Raw genomic sequence first — 19,574 nt, 5'->3', positions numbered from 1 at the left:
GAAAATTCCCGAAGGTGGCGAGTTTGAGTCTGAGTCCCCCTGGTGCACCGGACAGTCCGGTGCGCCAGACCAGGGGTGCCTTCGGTTGCCCCTTTGCTCCTTTGTTGAATCCAAAACTTGGTCTTTTTATTGGCTGAGTGTGAACCTTTTACACCTGTATCATCTATACACTTGGGCAAACAAGTTAGTCCAAAGATTTGTGTTGGGCAATTCAACCACCAAAATTATATAGGAACTAGGTGTAAGCCTTGAAAGGGAAATGTGCCCTTGGGCCATTTCTATGTATTTTGGTGATTGAGTGCCAACACATGTGCTTAATTGGGAATTTATGTACATGGATGAACAAGGTGAAAATCATGAAGTAAAGGTATGTTTCTAAGCCTTAGTACATTGGTTTTAAGTACTAATATATTTGTCTAAGTGTTAGAAACAGAAAGAAGAAGAATAGAGAAAAGGAGAAGGGACTTGGCTGTGTGCTGCCAAGACCCAGCTCGGTCTGGAGCACCGGACTGTCCGGTGTGCACCGGACAGTGTCCGGTGCGCCAGGCTGGCGCGACTCAAACTGGCCGCTCTCGGGAAATTGGCCGGCGACTTCGGCTAAAATTCACCGGACTGTCCGGTGTGCACCGGACTGTCCGGTGAGCCAACGGTCGGCCAGGGCCAACGGTCGGCCGCGCAATCCGCGCGGGACACGTGGCCGAGCCAACGGTCGGAAGACGGCACCGGACTATCCGGTGTGCACCGGACATGTCCGGTGCGCCAACAGCGCCAGATCTGCCAACGGTCTGCAACGGTCGTCTTCACCGTTTAAGGAAACAAATCGGGCACTGGACAGTGTCCGGTGTGCACCGGACTGTCCGGTGCCCCCGACGACAGAAGGCAAGGATGGCCTTCCGGATTTGCTCTCAACGGCTCCTAGCTGCCTTGGGGCTATAAAAGGAGCCCCTAGGCGCATGGAGGATACACACAAGCAACCTTTGAGCATTCTTGATCATCCACACTAAGTCTCTGCGCATTCGTTTGTGTTTCTAAGTGATTCGAGCTCTGTTCTAAGTGAGAACTCTGAGATAGTCTTGTGAGCTCGATTCTTGGCCGTGTGTGTGCGCTTTTGCTGTGGATTTGTGTGTGTTGCTTCCCTCCCTTACTCTGTGTTTCATTTGTGATCATATACTTGTAAGGGCAAGAGACTCCAATTTGTGGAGATTCCTTGCAAACGGGATAGTGAAAGGAAAACAAAACACCGTGGTATTCAAGTGGGTCTTTGGACCGCTTGAGAGGGGTTGATTGCAACCCTCGTCCGTTGGGACGCCACAACGTGGAGTAGGCAAGCGTTGGTCTTGGCCGAACCACGGGATAAAACCACTGTGTCACTCTGTGCTTGATTGGATTCTTGTGGTTATTGTGTTTTGACTCCTCTCTAGCCACTTGGCATAAACTGTGCTAACACCTAATCAAGTTTTGTGGCTATAAGTTTGAAGTTTTTTACAGGATCACCTATTCACCCCCCCCTCTAGGTGCTCTCAATTGGTATCAGAGCCGTTCTCTTCAAGAAAGGGACTAACCGCCCGAAGAGATGGATCCTAAGGGGAAGGGAATTGTGATCAACGACAAGGAGAAGGAGTCCTTCGTCAACGAGCCAAGGGATGACAAGTCCAATGACTCGGGCTCGGGCCACAAGCGAAGAGATGGGAAGAAGAAGAAGACAAGACGCATCAAGGAGATCGTCTACTACGACAGCGATGAGTCTACTTCTTCCCAAAAGGACGAGGACCACAACAACTACGAGAGAAGAAAATCGGTTAATTCGAACTTTTCTTTTGATTACTCTCGTATTCCGCAAAGTTCACATTCTCATTTGCTCTCCATTCCACTCGGCAAGCCCCCACACTTTGATGGAGAGGACTACGGATTTTGGAGCCACAAAATGCGTAGTCACCTATTCTCTCTCCATCCTAGTATATGGGAGATTGTAGAGAGTGGAATGCATTTTGATAGTTCGGATAGTCCCATGTTCATTAATGAACAAATTCATAAGAATGCACAAGCTACTACTGTTCTTCTAGCTTCCTTGTGCAGGAATGAATACCATAAGGTGAGCGGCTTGGATAACGCCAAGCAAATCTGGGACACCCTCAAGATTTCTCATGAGGGGAACGACGTCACCTTACTCACCAAGATGGAGTTGGTGGAGGGCGAGCTTGGACGGTTCGCAATGATAAGGGGCGAGGAGCCAACGCAAACATACAATCGGCTCAAGACTCTTATCAACAAGATAAGAAGCTACGGGAGCACGCGATGGACGGACCACGACGTCGTCCGCCTAATGCTAAGGTCATTTACCGTTCTTGATCCTCACTTGGTGAACAATATACGTGAAAATCCCAGGTACACCAAGATGTCGCCCGAAGAAGTTCTTGGGAAATTTGTTAGCGGGCGAATGATGATCAAGGAGGCGAGATATGTGGACGACGCCTTGAATGGTCCGATCAACGAGCCGCAACCTCTCGCTCTCAAGGCAACACGAAGCAAGGAGGCGCTACCCAGCAAGGTGGCACAAATTGAGGCGGCCGGACTCAACGATGAAGAGATGGCTCTCATCATCAAGAGATTCAAGACGGCGCTAAATGGTCGCAAGGGGCAGCCAAGCAAGACCAAGACCAAGGGGAAGCGCTCATGCTTCAAATGCGGTAAGCTTGGTCATTTTATCGCTAACTGTCCCGATAATGAAAGTGACCAGGAAAAGGGGAACAAAAGAGAAAAGAAGAAGCAATACAAGAAGGCAAAGGGCGAGGCGCATCTAGGAAAGGAGTGGGACTCGGATTGCTCCTCCTCCGACTCCGACAACGAAGGACTCGCCGCCACTGCCTTCAACAAATCGGCTCTCTTCCCCAACGAGCGTCTCACATGTCTTATGGCAAGGGAGAAGAAGGTGAGTACTCAAGACTCCACTTATGCTTCTTCTAGTGATAGTGAGTCTAGTGATAATGACATAGATTATTCATACTTGTTCAAGGGCTTAGATAGACCTAAGATAGATAAAATCAATGAATTGATTGAAGCATTGAATGAAAAGGATAGGCTTTTAGAAAAGCAGGAGGATTTATTGTATGATGAACATGATAAATTTGTAGAGGCACAAAAATCATATGCTTTAGAAGTAAAAAGAAATGAAATGCTTTCTTATGAACTATCTACTTGTCATGAAACCATTTCTACTTTACAAGGTGTTAACAATGATTTAAATGCTAAGTTAGAAGTAGCAAATAAATCTAATTCTTGTGTAGAACATGTTAAGATTTGCAATAGGTGTAAGGATTTCGATGTTGATGCCTGTAGTGAACATCTAGTTTTAATTTCCAAATTAAATAAGGAAGTGGCTAGTCTTAATACCCAACTTAAGACTAGCAAGAATGAAGTTGATAAAATAAAATTTGCAAGGGATGCCTATACGGTTGGTAGACACCCCTCAATTAAGGATGGTCTTGGCTTCAAGAGAGAGGCCAAGAACTTAACAAGCCATAAGGCTCCCATCTTCGTCAAGGAGAAAGGGAAGGCCCCTATGGCTAGTAATGCTAAAAAGAACCATGCTTTTATGTATTATGATAGAAGAAATGCTAGAAATGCTTATAATAATTTTGATTCACATGTTTATGATTCTCATGCCATGTTTGCCTCTAGTTCTTCTTATAAGCATGATAGGGATATGCCTAGGAGAAATATTGCTCATGTGCCTAGAAAGAATGTTATTCATGCTCCTAGGAAAGTAGTGAATGAACCTTCTATAATTTATTGTGCTTTAAACACTTCCTTTGCTATTTGTAGAAAGGATAGGAAAATAGTTGCTAGGAAGTTAGGGGCAAAATGCAAGGGAGACAAAACTTGCATTTGAGTCCCTAAGGATATTTGCACTAACCTTGCAGGACCCAACATGAGTTGGGTACCTAAGACCCAAGCCTAAATTTGCCTTGCAGGTTTATGCATCCGGGGGTTCAAGCTGGATTATTGACAGCGGATGCACAAACCATATGACGGGGGAGAAGAAGATGTTCACCTCCTACGTCAAAAATAAGGATTCCCAAGATTCAATTATATTCGGTGATGGGAACCAAGGCAAGGTAAAAGGGCTAGGTAAAATTGCAATTTCAAATGAGCATTCTATATCAAATGTATTCTTAGTGGAGAGTCTTGGATATAATTTGCTATCAGTCAGTCAATTATGTCAAATGGGATATAATTGTTTATTTACAAATGTAGATGTGTCTGTCTTTAGAAGATGTGATGGTTCAATAGCTTTTAAGGGTGTACTAGACGGCAAAACTTTATTTAGTTGATTTTGCAAAAGAAGAGGCCGGTCTAGATGCATGCTTAATGGCTAAGACTTGCATGGGCTGGCTGTGGCATCGCCGCTTAGCACATGTGGGGATGAAGAACCTCCACAAGCTTCTAAAGGGAGAACATGTGATAGGTCTAACCAATGTTCATTTCGAAAAAGATAGACCTTGTGCAGCTTGTCAAGCAGGGAAACATGTGGGAGGAGCGCATCACAGCAAGAATGTGATGACCACTTCAAGACCCCTGGAGCTGCTGCATATGGATCTCTTCGGACCCGTCGCCTATCTAAGCATAGGGGGAAGTAAGTATGGTCTAGTTATTGTTGATGACTTTTCCCGCTTCACTTGGGTGTTCTTTTTGCAGGATAAGTCTGAAACCCAAGGGACCCTCAAGCGCTTCCTCAGGAGGGCTCAAAATGAGTTTGAGCTCAAAGTGAAAAAGATAAGGAGCGACAACGGGTCCGAGTTCAAGAACCTTCAAGTGGAGGAGTTCCTTGAAGAAGAAGGGATCAAGCACGAGTTCTCCGCTCCCTACACACCACAGCAAAATGGTGTGGTAGAGAGGAAGAACAGGACGCTCATCGACATGGCGAGGACGATGCTAGGAGAGTTCAAGACCCCCGAGTGCTTTTGGACGGAAGCCGTGAACACGGCTTGCCACGCCATCAACAGGGTCTACCTTCATCGCCTCCTCAAGAAGACGTCATATGAGCTACTAACCGGTAACAAACCCAATGTATCTTACTTTCGTGTATTTGGGAGCAAGTGCTACATTCTAGTGAAGAAAGGTAGAAATTCTAAGTTTGCTCCCAAAGCTGTAGAAGGGTTTTTGTTAGGTTATGACTCAAATACAAAGGCGTATAGAGTCTTCAACAAATCATCGGGTTTGGTTGAAGTCTCTAGCGACGTTGTATTTGATGAGACTAATGGCTCTCCAAGAGAGCAAGTTGTTGATTGTGATGATGTAGATGAAGAAGATGTTCCGACGGCCGCTATACGGACCATGGCGATTGGAGAAGTACGGCCACAAGAACAAGATGAACGAGATCAACCTTCTTCCTCAACTATGGTGCAACCCCCAACCAAAGATGACGAACAGGTACCTCAAGTGGAGGCGCTTGATCAAGGGGGAGCACAAGATGATCAAGTGATAGAGGAAGAAGCGCAACCGGCACCTCCAACTCAAGTTCGAGCGATGATTCAAAGGGATCATCCCGTCGACCAAATTCTGGGTGACATTAGCAAGGGAGTAACTACTCGATCTCGATTAGTTAATTTTTGTGAGCATTACTCCTTTGTCTCTTCTATTGAGCCTTTCAGGGTAGAAGAGGCCTTGCTAGATCCGGACTGGGTGTTGGCCATGCAAGAGGAGTTAAACAACTTCAAGCGCAATGAAGTTTGGACACTGGTGCCTCGTCCGAAGCAAAATGTTGTGGGAACCAAGTGGGTGTTCCGCAACAAACAGGACGAGCACGGGGTGGTGACGAGAAACAAGGCTCGACTTGTGGCAAAAGGTTATGCCCAAGTCGCAGGTTTGGATTTTGAGGAGACTTTTGCTCCTGTGGCTAGGCTAGAGTCAATTCGGATCTTGCTAGCATATGCCGCTCACCATTCTTTCAGGTTGTTCCAAATGGATGTGAAGAGCGCTTTCCTCAACGGGCCAATCAAGGAGGAGGTGTACGTGGAGCAACCCCCTGGCTTCGAGGATGAACGGTACCCCGACCATGTGTGTAAGCTCTCTAAGGCGCTCTATGGACTTAAGCAAGCCCCAAGAGCATGGTATGAATGCCTTAGAGATTTCTTAATTGCTAATGCTTTCAAGGTTGGGAAAGCCGATCCAACTCTTTTTACTAAGACTTGTAATGGTGATTTGTTTGTGTGCCAAATTTATGTCGATGACATAATATTTGGTTCTACTAACCAAAAGTCTTGTGAAGAGTTTAGCAGGGTGATGACGCAGAAATTCGAGATGTCGATGATGGGCGAGTTGAACTACTTCCTTGGGTTCCAAGTGAAGCAACTCAAGGACGGCACCTTCATCTCCCAAACGAAGTACACGCAAGATCTGCTAAAGCGGTTTGGGATGAAGGACGCCAAGCCCGCAAAGACTCCGATGGGGACCGACGGACACACCGACCTCAACAAAGGAGGTAAGTCCGTTGATCAAAAAGCTTACCGGTCAATGATAGGTTCTTTGCTTTACTTATGTGCTAGTAGACCGGATATTATGCTTAGCGTATGCATGTGTGCTAGATTTCAATCCGATCCTAAGGAGTGTCACTTAGTGGCGGTGAAGCGAATTCTTAGATATTTGGTTGCTACGCCTTGCTTCGGGCTCTGGTATCCAAAGGGGTCTACCTTTGACTTAGTTGGATACTCAGACTCCGACTATGCTGGATGTAAGGTCGATAGGAAGAGTACATCGGGGACATGCCAATTCTTAGGAAGGTCCCTGGTGTCATGGAACTCTAAGAAACAAACTTCCGTTGCCCTATCCACCGCTGAGGCCGAGTATGTTGCCGCAGGACAGTGTTGCGCGCAACTACTTTGGATGAGGCAAACCCTCAGGGACTTTGGCTACAATCTGAGCAAAGTCCCACTCCTATGTGACAATGAGAGTGCTATCCGCATGGCGGAGAATCCTGTTGAACACAGCCGCACAAAGCACATAGACATCCGGCATCACTTTTTGAGAGACCACCAGCAAAAGGGAGATATCGAAGTGTTTCATGTTAGCACCGAGAACCAGCTAGCCGATATCTTTACCAAGCCTCTAGATGAGAAGACCTTTTGCAGGCTGCGTAGTGAGCTAAATGTCTTAGATTCGCGGAACTTGGATTGAATTGTAGCATACATGTGTTTATGCATTTGATCAGGTTCATTCTGCATTTTGTTGCTTATTGTGGTGCTCAAGTTGTACCAACACTCCCTGGACCTCACAAGTCCGTTGCAAAGTGATGCACATGTTTAGGGGGAGATGTGTTACAACTTGACCCTTTGAGACTAACCTTGTGCTTAAGTTTGATAATTTAGTCTCGAAGGAGGATTGAAAGGGAAAAGGTGAACTTGGACCATGAAAGACTTCCACTGCACTCCGATGAGAGGGTAACTAATTCCAAGTTCATCTCATGAAATCTTATTGCCATTTGCTCTTAATTGAAGACTTTGGTGAGGCAATGGGGTTAACAGGCCAAGATTGATCCCGTTTTGGTGCTTGATGCCAAAGGGGGAGAAAATAAAGGCCAAAGTGATAAATGGATCAGCTACCACTTGAGAGATTTTGAAAATAGTAGAATAGAGTTTTTGTTTTGTCAAAAGCTTTTATTATCTCTTATTGTCTCTATTTTCAAAAGTTGGCTTCTTGTGGGGAGAAGTGTTGATTATGGGAAAAAGGGGGAGTTTTTGAAATCTTTGATCAATCTCTTTTGGAATGACTCTCTTTATACTTCAACATGTGTGTTTGACTTAGAGATAGAGATTTGAGTTTGATTTGCAAAAACAAACCAAGTGGTGGCAAAGGATGATCCATATATGCCAAAATTGAATAAAACCTATTTGAGTTTTTATTTAAAGTGATTTTGCACTTGTTCTAGTTGCTTTATGTTGTGTTGGCATAAATCACCAAAAAGGGGGAGATTGAAAGGGAAATGTGCCCTTGGGCCATTTCTATGTATTTTGGTGATTGAGTGCCAACACATGTGCTTAATTGGGAATTTATGTACATGGATGAACAAGGTGAAAATCATGAAGTAAAGGTATGTTTCTAAGCCTTAGTACATTGGTTTTAAGTACTAATATATTTGTCTAAGTGTTAGAAACAGAAAGAAGAAGAATAGAGAAAAGGAGAAGGGACTTGGCTGTGTGCTGCCAAGACCCAGCTCGGTCTGGAGCACCGGACTGTCCGGTGTGCACCGGACAGTGTCCGGTGCGCCAGGCTGGCGCGACTCAAACTGGCCGCTCTCGGGAAATTGGCCGGCGACTTCGGCTAAAATTCACCGGACTGTCCGGTGTGCACCGGACTGTCCGGTGAGCCAACGGTCGGCCAGGGCCAACGGTCGGCCGCGCAATCCGCGCGGGACACGTGGCCGAGCCAACGGTCGGAAGACGGCACCGGACTGTCCGGTGTGCACCGGACATGTCCGGTGCGCCAACAGCGCCAGATCTGCCAACGGTCTGCAACGGTCGTCTTCACCGTTTAAGGAAACAAATCGGGCACCGGACAGTGTCCGGTGTGCACCGGACTGTCCGGTGCCCCCGACGACAGAAGGCAAGGATGGCCTTCCGGATTTGCTCTCAACGGCTCCTAGCTGCCTTGGGGCTATAAAAGGAGCCCCTAGGCGCATGGAGGATACACACAAGCAACCTTTGAGCATTCTTGATCATCCACACTAAGTCTCTGCGCATTCGTTTGTGTTTCTAAGTGATTCGAGCTCTGTTCTAAGTGAGAACTCTGAGATAGTCTTGTGAGCTCGATTCTTGGCCGTGTGTGTGCGCTTTTGCTGTGGATTTGTGTGTGTTGCTTCCCTCCCTTACTCTGTGTTTCATTTGTGATCATATACTTGTAAGGGCAAGAGACTCCAATTTGTGGAGATTCCTTGCAAACGGGATAGTGAAAGGAAAACAAAACACCGTGGTATTCAAGTGGGTCTTTGGACCGCTTGAGAGGGGTTGATTGCAACCCTCGTCCGTTGGGACGCCACAACGTGGAGTAGGCAAGCGTTGGTCTTGGCCGAACCACGGGATAAAACCACTGTGTCACTCTGTGCTTGATTGGATTCTTGTGGTTATTGTGTTTTGACTCCTCTCTAGCCACTTGGCATAAACTGTGCTAACACCTAATCAAGTTTTGTGGCTATAAGTTTGAAGTTTTTTACAGGATCACCTATTCACCCCCCCTCTAGGTGCTCTCAAGCCTAATTCCCTTTCACAAAGCAGTTGAACCAGTGTCACATCAGCACACATCATGCATGGAGCCCATTCATTTTGAGAATGGGTGCATGGCCCTCATCCTTGCACTTTGCTAGGTAGCCTAAACGTAGAAGTTCCTCTCCATCTTTTAGAGAAGTACGTCGAGATGATTAACCCCACTAAGTCCCTCCAAATTTACGTTAATGACATCCTCGCCATGGGGGGAAATGAAGAGGTGATAAAAACACTTTTCATATGGCTTTGATCGGTATGCCCAGTGATGGCTCATGAACTTTCCTAAGGCCTCTATTTGGTCTTGGAAAACTTTGGTGATAGTTCGTGTCTAGTTTGAGGGCTCTTACTCATTGTCTGACGTGGAGTCCGGCCTCCATGTCGTTCGACAATAACCTAGCGAGTCCATATGTGCCTTTGTGGTCTTGTGGAGCGTTTTTATGAGGTTAGGAACACTACTCCATACATCTCAGCAACATATGTCATAGTTGCCTTCTGATATGACAACCACTGAATAAAGATAGCTCTGATACTGTGTCATAATTGAAGGCATGGCTTTGTGTATGACTTCACAAACAAAATAAGGTTGGGATTATTGGGTCTTAGCTAATAGTACCCATCCAACCGATGTAAATCTCTCTCTTCCCTTGGTCTACAGAAGGGGAGAGAGAGCTAAGTGAAGGATATGCAAGGAAGAAGATAGATGATTCATTCTCTCACACGGGTCGAATGCATCCTTACACACTCCTTGATAGGTGTTCACCCATGTAGGTGATTTTCTCCTAGATCAAACATACACGATACCTAAATGCAACATAAATTTGAATTAGGACCAATAAAGCCAGAACTTCCATCGAAAGCAAGTGGAAAGAAGGAGTTAGGAGGGTATGTCGCTGAATTGGTTTTTGAGGTTGTAATCATTTTCAGCTTTGTATTTGCCAATCAACGAGTAGCAAGAGAATATATGGCAATATATATAGCACAGTCTGAACCTCTCTAAACACGCTTGCTGATTCACGACCGTGTCTAGATTTAACACACGGCTCGCCTATGTCGTTGCTCAAGAACTTACCTTTTTTATACTTTATTTATCTTGGTGTTTGTCCACCACGACAATGTGTTTGAAAGTACTTTCGTATCTTGATGTAGTTAGACGCCAAGTTTATCAATGAATGACATAGAGGGTGTAGTCAAATTTTATGCAGCGTAGATAAAGCTCAAGGTATAATGAGACCATAGAATGAATCAGTTGAATACTCCCATCCATCTTAAAATAGTATTTCATTCATTCTTTTTTATTTTGTCGCCATTTAGTTCAAAAATAAATTAGATGTCGACAAATATTTGAGAACAGAGTTAATATTTGTTTTAATTCTAGATTTTTATGTCTATATAATGAACTAGATGATGATGAATATAGATACATATATAGAACACGTCAAATATTGTATGAATCCACTGAAATGTTAAAACAAATTCTATTTTAAGACACAGTGAGTATCCGCCATTCAGCCTATTAGTTGATCTGCTCACCTGTCACGCGTCCTATGTATAATGGGGTGTATATATTTGACAGACCCAAAATATCACATGTGTAATGGGCTGGTTTGTTTCCACAGGCAGAAAGACGAACAAACAAACCAGCACGTCGTATGGCGAATTTGCAGCGAGTCAGACGCCCTCACCTGCCGGCCGGCGAACCCGTCGTGGTGAGGCTCACGTTGTTGCGTTCCCGGGCCTCGGGCCACCACCACCGCCTGCCGCCGCGCGGAAACGCACCCGCGGAGCCCGCCGCCCGCGCGCGCCCCGAGCAGAAACGCAGGTCGCCAACTTGCCTTGCCGTGCCGTTCCACGCCATTTATTTACTGCTCCTCCCCGTTGATTCCATGTCGCGCCTCTCAAGAATATCTCTACCTCTTTTTCTTTTTTTTTATCCAGGAAAAAAAATTACCGCTTGATTTGACGCGATTAAACTGGTAATCCTTCACTGCTCCCGATTACAGGCATGTCGGTACAAATAAACCAGGAAATATTCCCGTCGAAATAAAACCACCACTAGGAAATACTCCTACTCCTCGTGCTGCTGCTAGCCTAGCCTAGCCTGCTACTCGAACTTCTCGTCTCGTCTCCTCCTCGCTCAGGCAGGGGAACCCAACGGAACTCCTCCTCCCCAGCAGACAGCCGAGAGTACATAGGAGACGAGAAGATCCCATCCACTACCGCCCGGTCGCGGTCCTCCGCCCTCCGCCCTCCCCGCCGCTCGTTCGGTGCAGGTGAGCAGCTCGGTCGGTCGCTTGGATTCGGGCGCCCCCGTCCCGTGCTCAGATCCGGGTGTGCTTTGAATTCCGCTCTGACCTCCCAGGGTGCTGCTCCGCTTGCTCCGTCCCGTGCAGGTCGCCCTCGCGTGGATCGGAATGGGCGCCTGCGTGTCCAAGGCCGCCTGCTGCTGCCGCCAGCCGCACAACGGGGTTACCAACGAGAGGACTGATACTGGTGCGTGATGCCTCCCGCCTCGCCTTCTCCGCGCTCTGCTCTTCGCGGCTGGTTTTCCCTTCTCCGGGATACTTTTTTTTTGTTTCATCACCGAGATTGTCGGCAGGAGTAGTATTTTTGGATACTTGGGGTTCGAGTAGGGCCGCTACGTCCGCATCTGGATGGTTGCTAGATTGAGTAGGGTGCTTGTTGATTTCCCCCACCCATTCGTTTCCATCCAGTTCGATGCGTGATGTCTGCACTACTCCTGAGTTTAGTTTCTCTAAGGAGCCGTTTCTGATTTCGGCGCCTTTTCCTCTTTGATAGCTATTGAATATGGCTGGAAATGTTTTTTTGTTAGCCGGACATTACCTTTTCCATGCGATTTTGTTGTGTTCGGACTCGCGTATGGTTGCCACAATCGCATTTGGATGGTTGCTGACCCATCGATTTCCATCCTGCTCGATTTGAAATTTGATTATATATCTGCAGATGCGTGTTCACGCGACTTCTGAGGTTTTTACTGGAACCGTTTCTGATTTCGTGGCTGCTGATTAGGGCTGCAAAGCTTTTCCATGGAATTTGGAGTTTTTTTTTTGACTGCAACACTTGTTTTTCTATCCATAGTGACGGAGGACGAGGAGGCATACGACCTGCCTGCGTTCCAGGAGTTCACCTTCGAGCAGTTGCGGCTAGCTACATCGGGGTTTGCGGTGGAGAACATCGTGTCCGAGCAAGGTGAGAAGGCGCCCAATGTGGTATACAAGGGGAAGCTCGATGCCCAGCGCCGCATTGCTGTCAAGCGCTTTAACCGCTCTGCCTGGCCCGACCCGCGCCAGTTCCTGGTATCCCACCTGCCTTCTCTTTCACGCTCCCTAATTGTGCGCATCTGGTGGGTGTAACTGGTAGTTCGGTTCCTGGTTGTTTACTTTGGGCATTATAGATTCCTTGCAACTTTTGGTTGACATACTTAAGCTCTGAGAATGCCTCTTATCATGGAGGTTGTTGATTTGTACCTGTTCCAGTGATGATATGTATGCTTGCTATTTACTTATTTTGCTTTTGGATGCATTATGATGGCTTGCAAATGGAATGGTGGCACCTACCAACTGTTTGCCTAGCATTTTCTCTCTTGTTTTGTTTGATTGTTAGATTCCATTTCTAAACAAGTATTGTGTGAGACAGCTATCATATCGGTTCTATGAGTCCCATCATTATGTCCACTGCTGAACATCACTTTTTGCCCCGCTTTCCAGATCGAACTGGTTAATGTGAAGTTACACATGTAGCTAGAAATAGAGCTTGTGTTGTCATCTCAGTAATGATATAGTGCCAAATATGGGGAACGTATATGTTTATTTCTGTAGTGAATCAATGTTATATACATCTCAATGGTGACGCTTTAATGATGTCCATCAACTTTTCTCAACCACCTTTTGCATCTTTGATTCCATCAGATCTACTTGTACTAATGCTTTATGTGCCTATCAAATTGCGATACTTATCCACAAGGCATTTTATCACTTATGGTTCTGTTAGTCTGTTGTAATTTTTCTGTGAATCACATGTGGTAGTGTAATACATAGGGAAAAACGTCCTCTTCTTTGTGCATAGGATTGAATTTTATTTGCTTTACCCACAAGTGCAAATTTTCTAGGACATGGTCAAACACTCAAAATGACCTTTTGTGAAATACGTAATTTGTAGGAAGAAGCTAGATCAGTTGGCCTGCTCCGAAGCAAAAGGTTGGCAAATTTGCTTGGTTGTTGCTGTGAAGGCGATGAGAGATTGCTTGTTGCAGAATACATGCCCAATGATACGCTAGCGAAGCACCTTTTCCATTGTGAGTTCTTTGAAAACATAGTTATGTTTAGCATTACAAAACAATTTGCATTCATAATCTGTTGCTTGACTACAAGGAATTAAGGATGATGCCATGACATATGCTAATTATTATTTTTTCTGTTTTTGCACAAGATTTTGCATATATTTGTGAATTTTCTCTTTGAACTTAATGGGACCTAGACATCTATAGAGATTCACATGCATTTTTCATTTTACTCAACCGACACTTAAATATTTGATACATTGTTTTAAAAGCCTTACTAGATTGGTAGTGTAATTACCCCATATTATTTTATGCATTTCTCAGGGGAGTCACAATCAATGAAATGGACCATGAGATTAAGGGTTGTTCTCTGTCTCGCTGAGGCTTTAGAATATTGCACTAACAGGGGCCGTGCTCTCTACCATGATCTCAATGCCTATAGAGCTCTGTTTGATGATGTGAGTATCGTGTGATTTGTTTTTTCAACATGATCAGCAGTGGGTTCTGTAACACAGTTATGCTGTCTATATACTACAGGACTGTAACCCTAGACTTTCCTGTTTCGGTCTCATGAAGAACAGCCGGGATGGAAAAAGTTACAGTACCAATTTGGCATTTACGCCTCCAGAATACATGAGGACTGGTGGGTTTCTTGTTTCTTCTTTAATGACCTATCCTAGTTTGTTTAGTAGCCATTTAATGTTAGTTTGATCTGATAATTACTGCTGAATTTCTGAGGAACTACATTGTATTATTCACCCTGTTATGTACTGTGCCAAACTTTTTCCACACATGTGGAACACTCAAAGCAATTTATTGTATAATAGCGAATGCACCCTTTGCGAAGCTTGTTTGGCTCTGTCATTCAATGGTGCATCTGGATACATGGCAATTATATTTTTTATTTTATGTTATGATTTAGAACCGTTTTTGTGGCAGACCTATAGTAGATTTGGGCAACGCATAGCATGCACTAATGGTTTAATCTACGAAGTAAACCTACTTGATACAAGTGACGACGGACATTTTTACTGAGCATCACACATGGAAATTCATATTTTTTATGATCTGTCCTTGTAACGACCTTAGGTTTAATGTTAACTTCAAAATTATACATGTTTGAGCTGTCTGAGAACACTGGACCAATATTTTGTTATAGATTGTACAAGATCATTAGATTATCTTTGTATTAACATCAAAGTTCTCAACATCGCATTCCTGCAAATGTCTTTTGTTTTACATGCAGGACGTATTACTCCTGAAAGTGTCATATACAGCTTTGGAACCTTGCTGATTGATGTTCTTAGTGGGAAGCATATTCCTCCGAGCCATGTATGTAACAACATTAAGCTCTAATGCTTAGAGAAATGGCTTTGTTTTATTTTTTAAGCGTTCTCTTATGTTGACTGATATGGCAGCATCTACTAGCAATTTCATGTGAATATGAAAAAAACTCGTCCGGTAGGGAAAGACCGCCCCCATGGTATTATATTAAAAAGAAGCTTAATTAGAGCCCTGACAGAGAAAGGTCACGAAAGCTGCCCCCGTGCAGCACGAGGGGCCGTCCTCTATAGGCTAGATCTTTACTCGTGCTTTGAGCCCTCCCAGCCCCCTACACGAGGATCCGCCCCCTATTGGTTAGTCCATCTCGTGTGCACACAACTAGTGGAACCGGCGAGTCCGCGAGTGACCTTTTTTAACCCCAGCTTGAAATTCACTCCCACTGGGATTCGAACTCAGTACCTGAGGAATGTTACTCAGACCACCTAACCAACTCAGCTAGAGGCCCTTTCGCTTTTCATGCGAATGATTTGATCATAGTCTATAGAAGGCTTATTTAGCAAAAAGTTTAGTTACATTGTCTTCTGAAAATAGTCGCGTCGAAGAGTGCAAAATCACTCTGTCTATAGATTTCAGTCTTCATCTTCATTAAACAACGTGAGATCATCTCATATTGGGTTATAGTTATTCAAATCATCCTGCATGTCAGCATTAGAATTCTTATCTAGTAGACCATAAGAAGGACAATCTAGTTTTATTGTTATCATCTTGACTATTTTCACTGCGAGAAAGTGTTGTCTGATGTATAATGAGACAACAGTGTGACCGTTATGTGCAACAGTAACTATCATTTCACACGATTATATTCCTTATTTGTTCTCGTTCAAGAAAAGACCTGTTGTACCAGACTAATGATTGTGGAACAAATATTTGCAGGCCCTTGACCTGATTCGGGACCGAAACTTCAATATGCTCTTAGACTCATGTTTAGAGGGTCAATTTTCAAATGAGGAAGGAACAGAAATGGTCCGATTAGCTTCAAGATGCCTTCACTATGAACCCCGTGAGCGACCTAATGTCAGATCACTTGTGCAAGTATTGACTCCTCTACAGAGGGATGTCGAGGTGAATACCTCAACTTTTGATTGTTGGCATTCTCGAATTTAGGCTTTATTATAAAAAATCGACCTGCAGGGGGTAAAACCACCCTTGGGCATTGCTATGATATAGAGAATACCTTCTCACAGGCCAAGAAAATTCTTGAACCCCTGTTCCACCTTGACACTAGGGCACTGTTGCTCTGTTCACAGAGGCCGAGAAGACCTCTGAACCTCTGTCCCACCCTGACACAGGGGCACTGTTGCCCTGTGAGCACCGAGCTGGGCCTTTTTGACATGTGCTTTGGCCCACTCTGACATAGGAGCACTGTTGCCCTGCGGGCAGTCCTTTCGGACCTGTGCTTTGGCCGTGTGACAGTTGAGAGGATTTTTTTAATCCTTAGCCTAAAATTCGCTCCCTAGGGGAGTCGAACCTAGGATTATCTAGCACTATGTTGAGAAAATTACTCAATAGATTTGAGGGCCATTTCAATCATTATCTTCAGATAGCTCATTCATTAAATCACCCGACATTGTGTGCAGCATTTATGGCCTGTTTGGTTCATGTCTAACTGTGCCACACTTTGTTTAAGGTTAGTCGTTCGAATTGAAGAACTAACCTTAGGCAAAAAAGTTAGGCAAAGTGTGGCAAGTTAGGCAGTGAACCAAACAATCATTTAGTCTGTTCCTAGTTTGGCCTCACAAAAATAATTGAATTGTGCAAAGGGTAATCTCGTTCCTTTTGGCTTATCCAGGTCATTTCAGCCTGTCTAAAGAGAATGCTTTGGCATCCTTGTTGACAATGTTTAAATCTTTTGCAGACTCCATCTTATGTGCTCATGGGCATTCCGCGTGGTGGGGCATCTTCTACCGAACCACTGAATCTTTCCCCTCTTGCCGAAGCTTGTTCCAGAAAGGATCTGACAGCAATACATGAAATTCTAGAAAAGACAGGCTACAAGGATGATGAGGGAACTGCAAATGAGGTTCGTTTTATTTATTTATTTTCTTTAGCGGTTTAATGACATTGTTCGTTCCTACTTCAATACAACATTAGCAGGTACATTCAAGCAAACCATTATGATTTTTTTTCACAATAAAACATAGATAACACTTACCTGTATTCATTCTGATGCATATTAGATTCATATGCAGATACCTTAAATACTTACATAATCAAAATCTTAACCTACATTTCATGACGTTCATTGGTATAGTTGCATTTAAATCTCTTTACATGTTACTTAACCTCAACCACAAAGATTATGTTGTGCTGGAATAATTTTTTGGTTCATCACGTGGATTGAAATTTGACGTTTTCTACCACATTTTTTTTCCAGAAAAACTGCTTAGATTTGCTGCTATGTCATCCTCTTTATACTTTTTTTTTCTGCAGCTCTCTTTTCAGATGTGGACGAATCAGATGCAAGATACGTTGAACTCAAAAAAGAAGGGTGACAATGCTTTTCGACAGAAGGATTTTACTGCTGCCATTGATTGCTATTCCCAGGTTTGATGTGTTCTGCTCTTCTATTTTATATGGATGTGACCGAGATACTGGAGTTGCATGATTGAATGTGATTAGAGTCATAGGTTCGATGTCTTCCAATATGTTCCCTAATATATTAAGACACTATTGGAAAACAGCTCTGGGTTAAATACGCTAAAAATATCGCTGTTAGAACAGGCAAATTGCAGTTACCTGAAGGCTGCTGCTTTCTCGGTCTTTTCTAATTGTTCTTTATCATGCAGTTTATTGAAGTTGGTACAATGGTTTCCCCAACCATTTATGCTCGACGTTGCCTGTCATATCTGATGAATGGCATGCCACAGGAGGCATTGAATGATGCAATGAATGCTTTGGTAATATCTCCCACATGGTCAACAGCATTCTATCTTCAGGCAGCAGCACTATTATCACAAGGCATGGAGAATGAAGCACAAGAAGCACTCAAGGATGGTTGTAACTTAGAGCAAAGTAGCAGCGGTGGACATTGATTGTGAACATATTTGTAGTCCCCAAAATGCACATAATGTCAGGTATATATATATATATATACTTTTTTAGAAATCCTGATGTCTTACTAAAACCCAAGTACTGACTACTTTTCTGTTGGGATCTATACCTTTCCATATCATGCAAATAGCCTGCTAATCTAGGTTTTCATGATGGCATTGTGGCTAGAGTCCCATTTCTTGTTTTGGGTTAAAAAATTAGTAACCTGGTAACTTCTGGTCCTGAAGTTTGGATTTTGGAATCTAACTAGCTAGTAAATGTGCTTCTATATACTCAAGAACTACATGTTTTCGTGACCAGAGAAAGTATTTAACAACATGGGATCAAATGGAGAGTCTATGGCCTTAAACCAGTTCTTTGAGAATGAAACCAGTTTTGGCTGTTAAGGATAAAGGATCTGGCAAGTTCCCAGTGGCTTTTTAAACCTGAGCTGCTGAGCTGTCATTTAACACATGAATTAAGTTCACCGATATGCTGTTGTGTCTGTCTTGAGAAGTTCCACAAGCAATCTTGGAGAAAGATCATGTAGACATCACTATTTTGTTTTGTGGCCAGGTGCTTGTTTGAAGAGAGAGTAATATTGGCTTTGGCTATGGAAGCAGCAGGCGTTGGTAATTTGTCAATTTGGCTAGGGGTTTGTTAACCTTATTCAGATTTTGTGCTTGTGGAACGTCGTCCCTCGTCCATATCTTCATGTAGGAATGTACATATGGAAGAAAGCGACAACAGAGGCTCTGAAAGAGAGGACAAAGACATCCAAGAGGTGAATAAGGAAATTATTAATGGGGAGAAGAAAGTGAAACTTTTTTCTTGGTCCTACTGAAACAAGAGAAGGAAAACATAAGAAGAAGAAAAAAAAAGATTGCTGATGTACATGTCTGTCTTTGCTGGTGGCAGGTGACCTGTACAGCAAGCGGTTGTTTTTACGCTGTCTTAATTCTTCGTTTCTTATGCGTTAGCTCCCATTGGTATATTTCTGGATATGATAGTGGAATTCTTTTAAAAGGCCAAAAATGTCAGCGTTCTGGTTGTTCGAGAGTTCAACGCTTTCACCCCTTGCCCCAGTTTTTTTATTGGAGTACATTCATATGCTAGTTAACTGACATCTAAAATCAAGCGTACCGCTCGATTCTGTCTCTGGTATTTCGCACCAAGCAAACATTCTCAAGTCCTTACGTCGTAAGGGGATGCAAAGCGTACTGCGCGGGCAGCCAGCTTCGCCCAAGCCTAGCCGACGAGAGCCAATGTAGTCAAATTACCTTAAAATTGTTTTGCATCTGGCTATGTAACCCACGCCTCTCCTGTGCAGGCAGCCAAATAGACATTTGGACGAAATCAATGTATGCCGGTGCCGTTTGGTTTATGAAATGTAATGTAAATGGGATAATGGTTTACAGGTATTGGCATGTAAATGGGATAATGGTTTACAGGTATTGGCGGTAACAAGTTTGAATAGACCGATATCAATTTCAAGTTTGAATAGATCCGAAATGTAATGTAAATGGGGTAATGGCTTACGGGTATTGGCGGTAACAAGTTTGAATAGGCCGATATCAATTTCAAGTTTGAATATGCCGATATTAATTTTTAGTGTAGTATCTGATTATGGTGGGATTTAAACAAATATG

At 43.9% G+C, this 19,574-nt stretch overlaps 1 protein-coding gene across 1 annotated transcript; it reads left to right on the top strand.

The window, feature by feature from the left end:
- The first annotated feature begins 11,306 nt into the window (after positions 1-11,306).
- On the top strand, positions 11,307-19,334 carry LOC100278982 (probable serine/threonine-protein kinase BSK3). Its single transcript, NM_001416016.1, has 12 exons — positions 11,307-11,524; positions 11,645-11,744; positions 12,351-12,568; positions 13,431-13,566; positions 13,876-14,009; positions 14,089-14,194; positions 14,798-14,883; positions 15,769-15,957; positions 16,751-16,915; positions 17,326-17,439; positions 17,682-17,969; positions 18,502-19,334. The coding sequence occupies exons 2-11, from the start codon at positions 11,666-11,668 to the stop codon at positions 17,925-17,927; spliced, it is 1,473 nt and encodes a 490-aa protein (NP_001402945.1). The 5' UTR covers positions 11,307-11,524; positions 11,645-11,665; the 3' UTR covers positions 17,928-17,969; positions 18,502-19,334.
- Positions 19,335-19,574: the final 240 nt, after the last annotated feature.

Source organism: Zea mays, chromosome 2 (assembly GCF_902167145.1).
Source record: "Zea mays cultivar B73 chromosome 2, Zm-B73-REFERENCE-NAM-5.0, whole genome shotgun sequence".
Classification (NCBI taxonomy): Eukaryota; Viridiplantae; Streptophyta; class Magnoliopsida; order Poales; family Poaceae; genus Zea; species Zea mays.
Note: the sequence above shows the minus strand (reverse complement) of the source record. Positions and strands in the feature narration are given on the sequence as shown.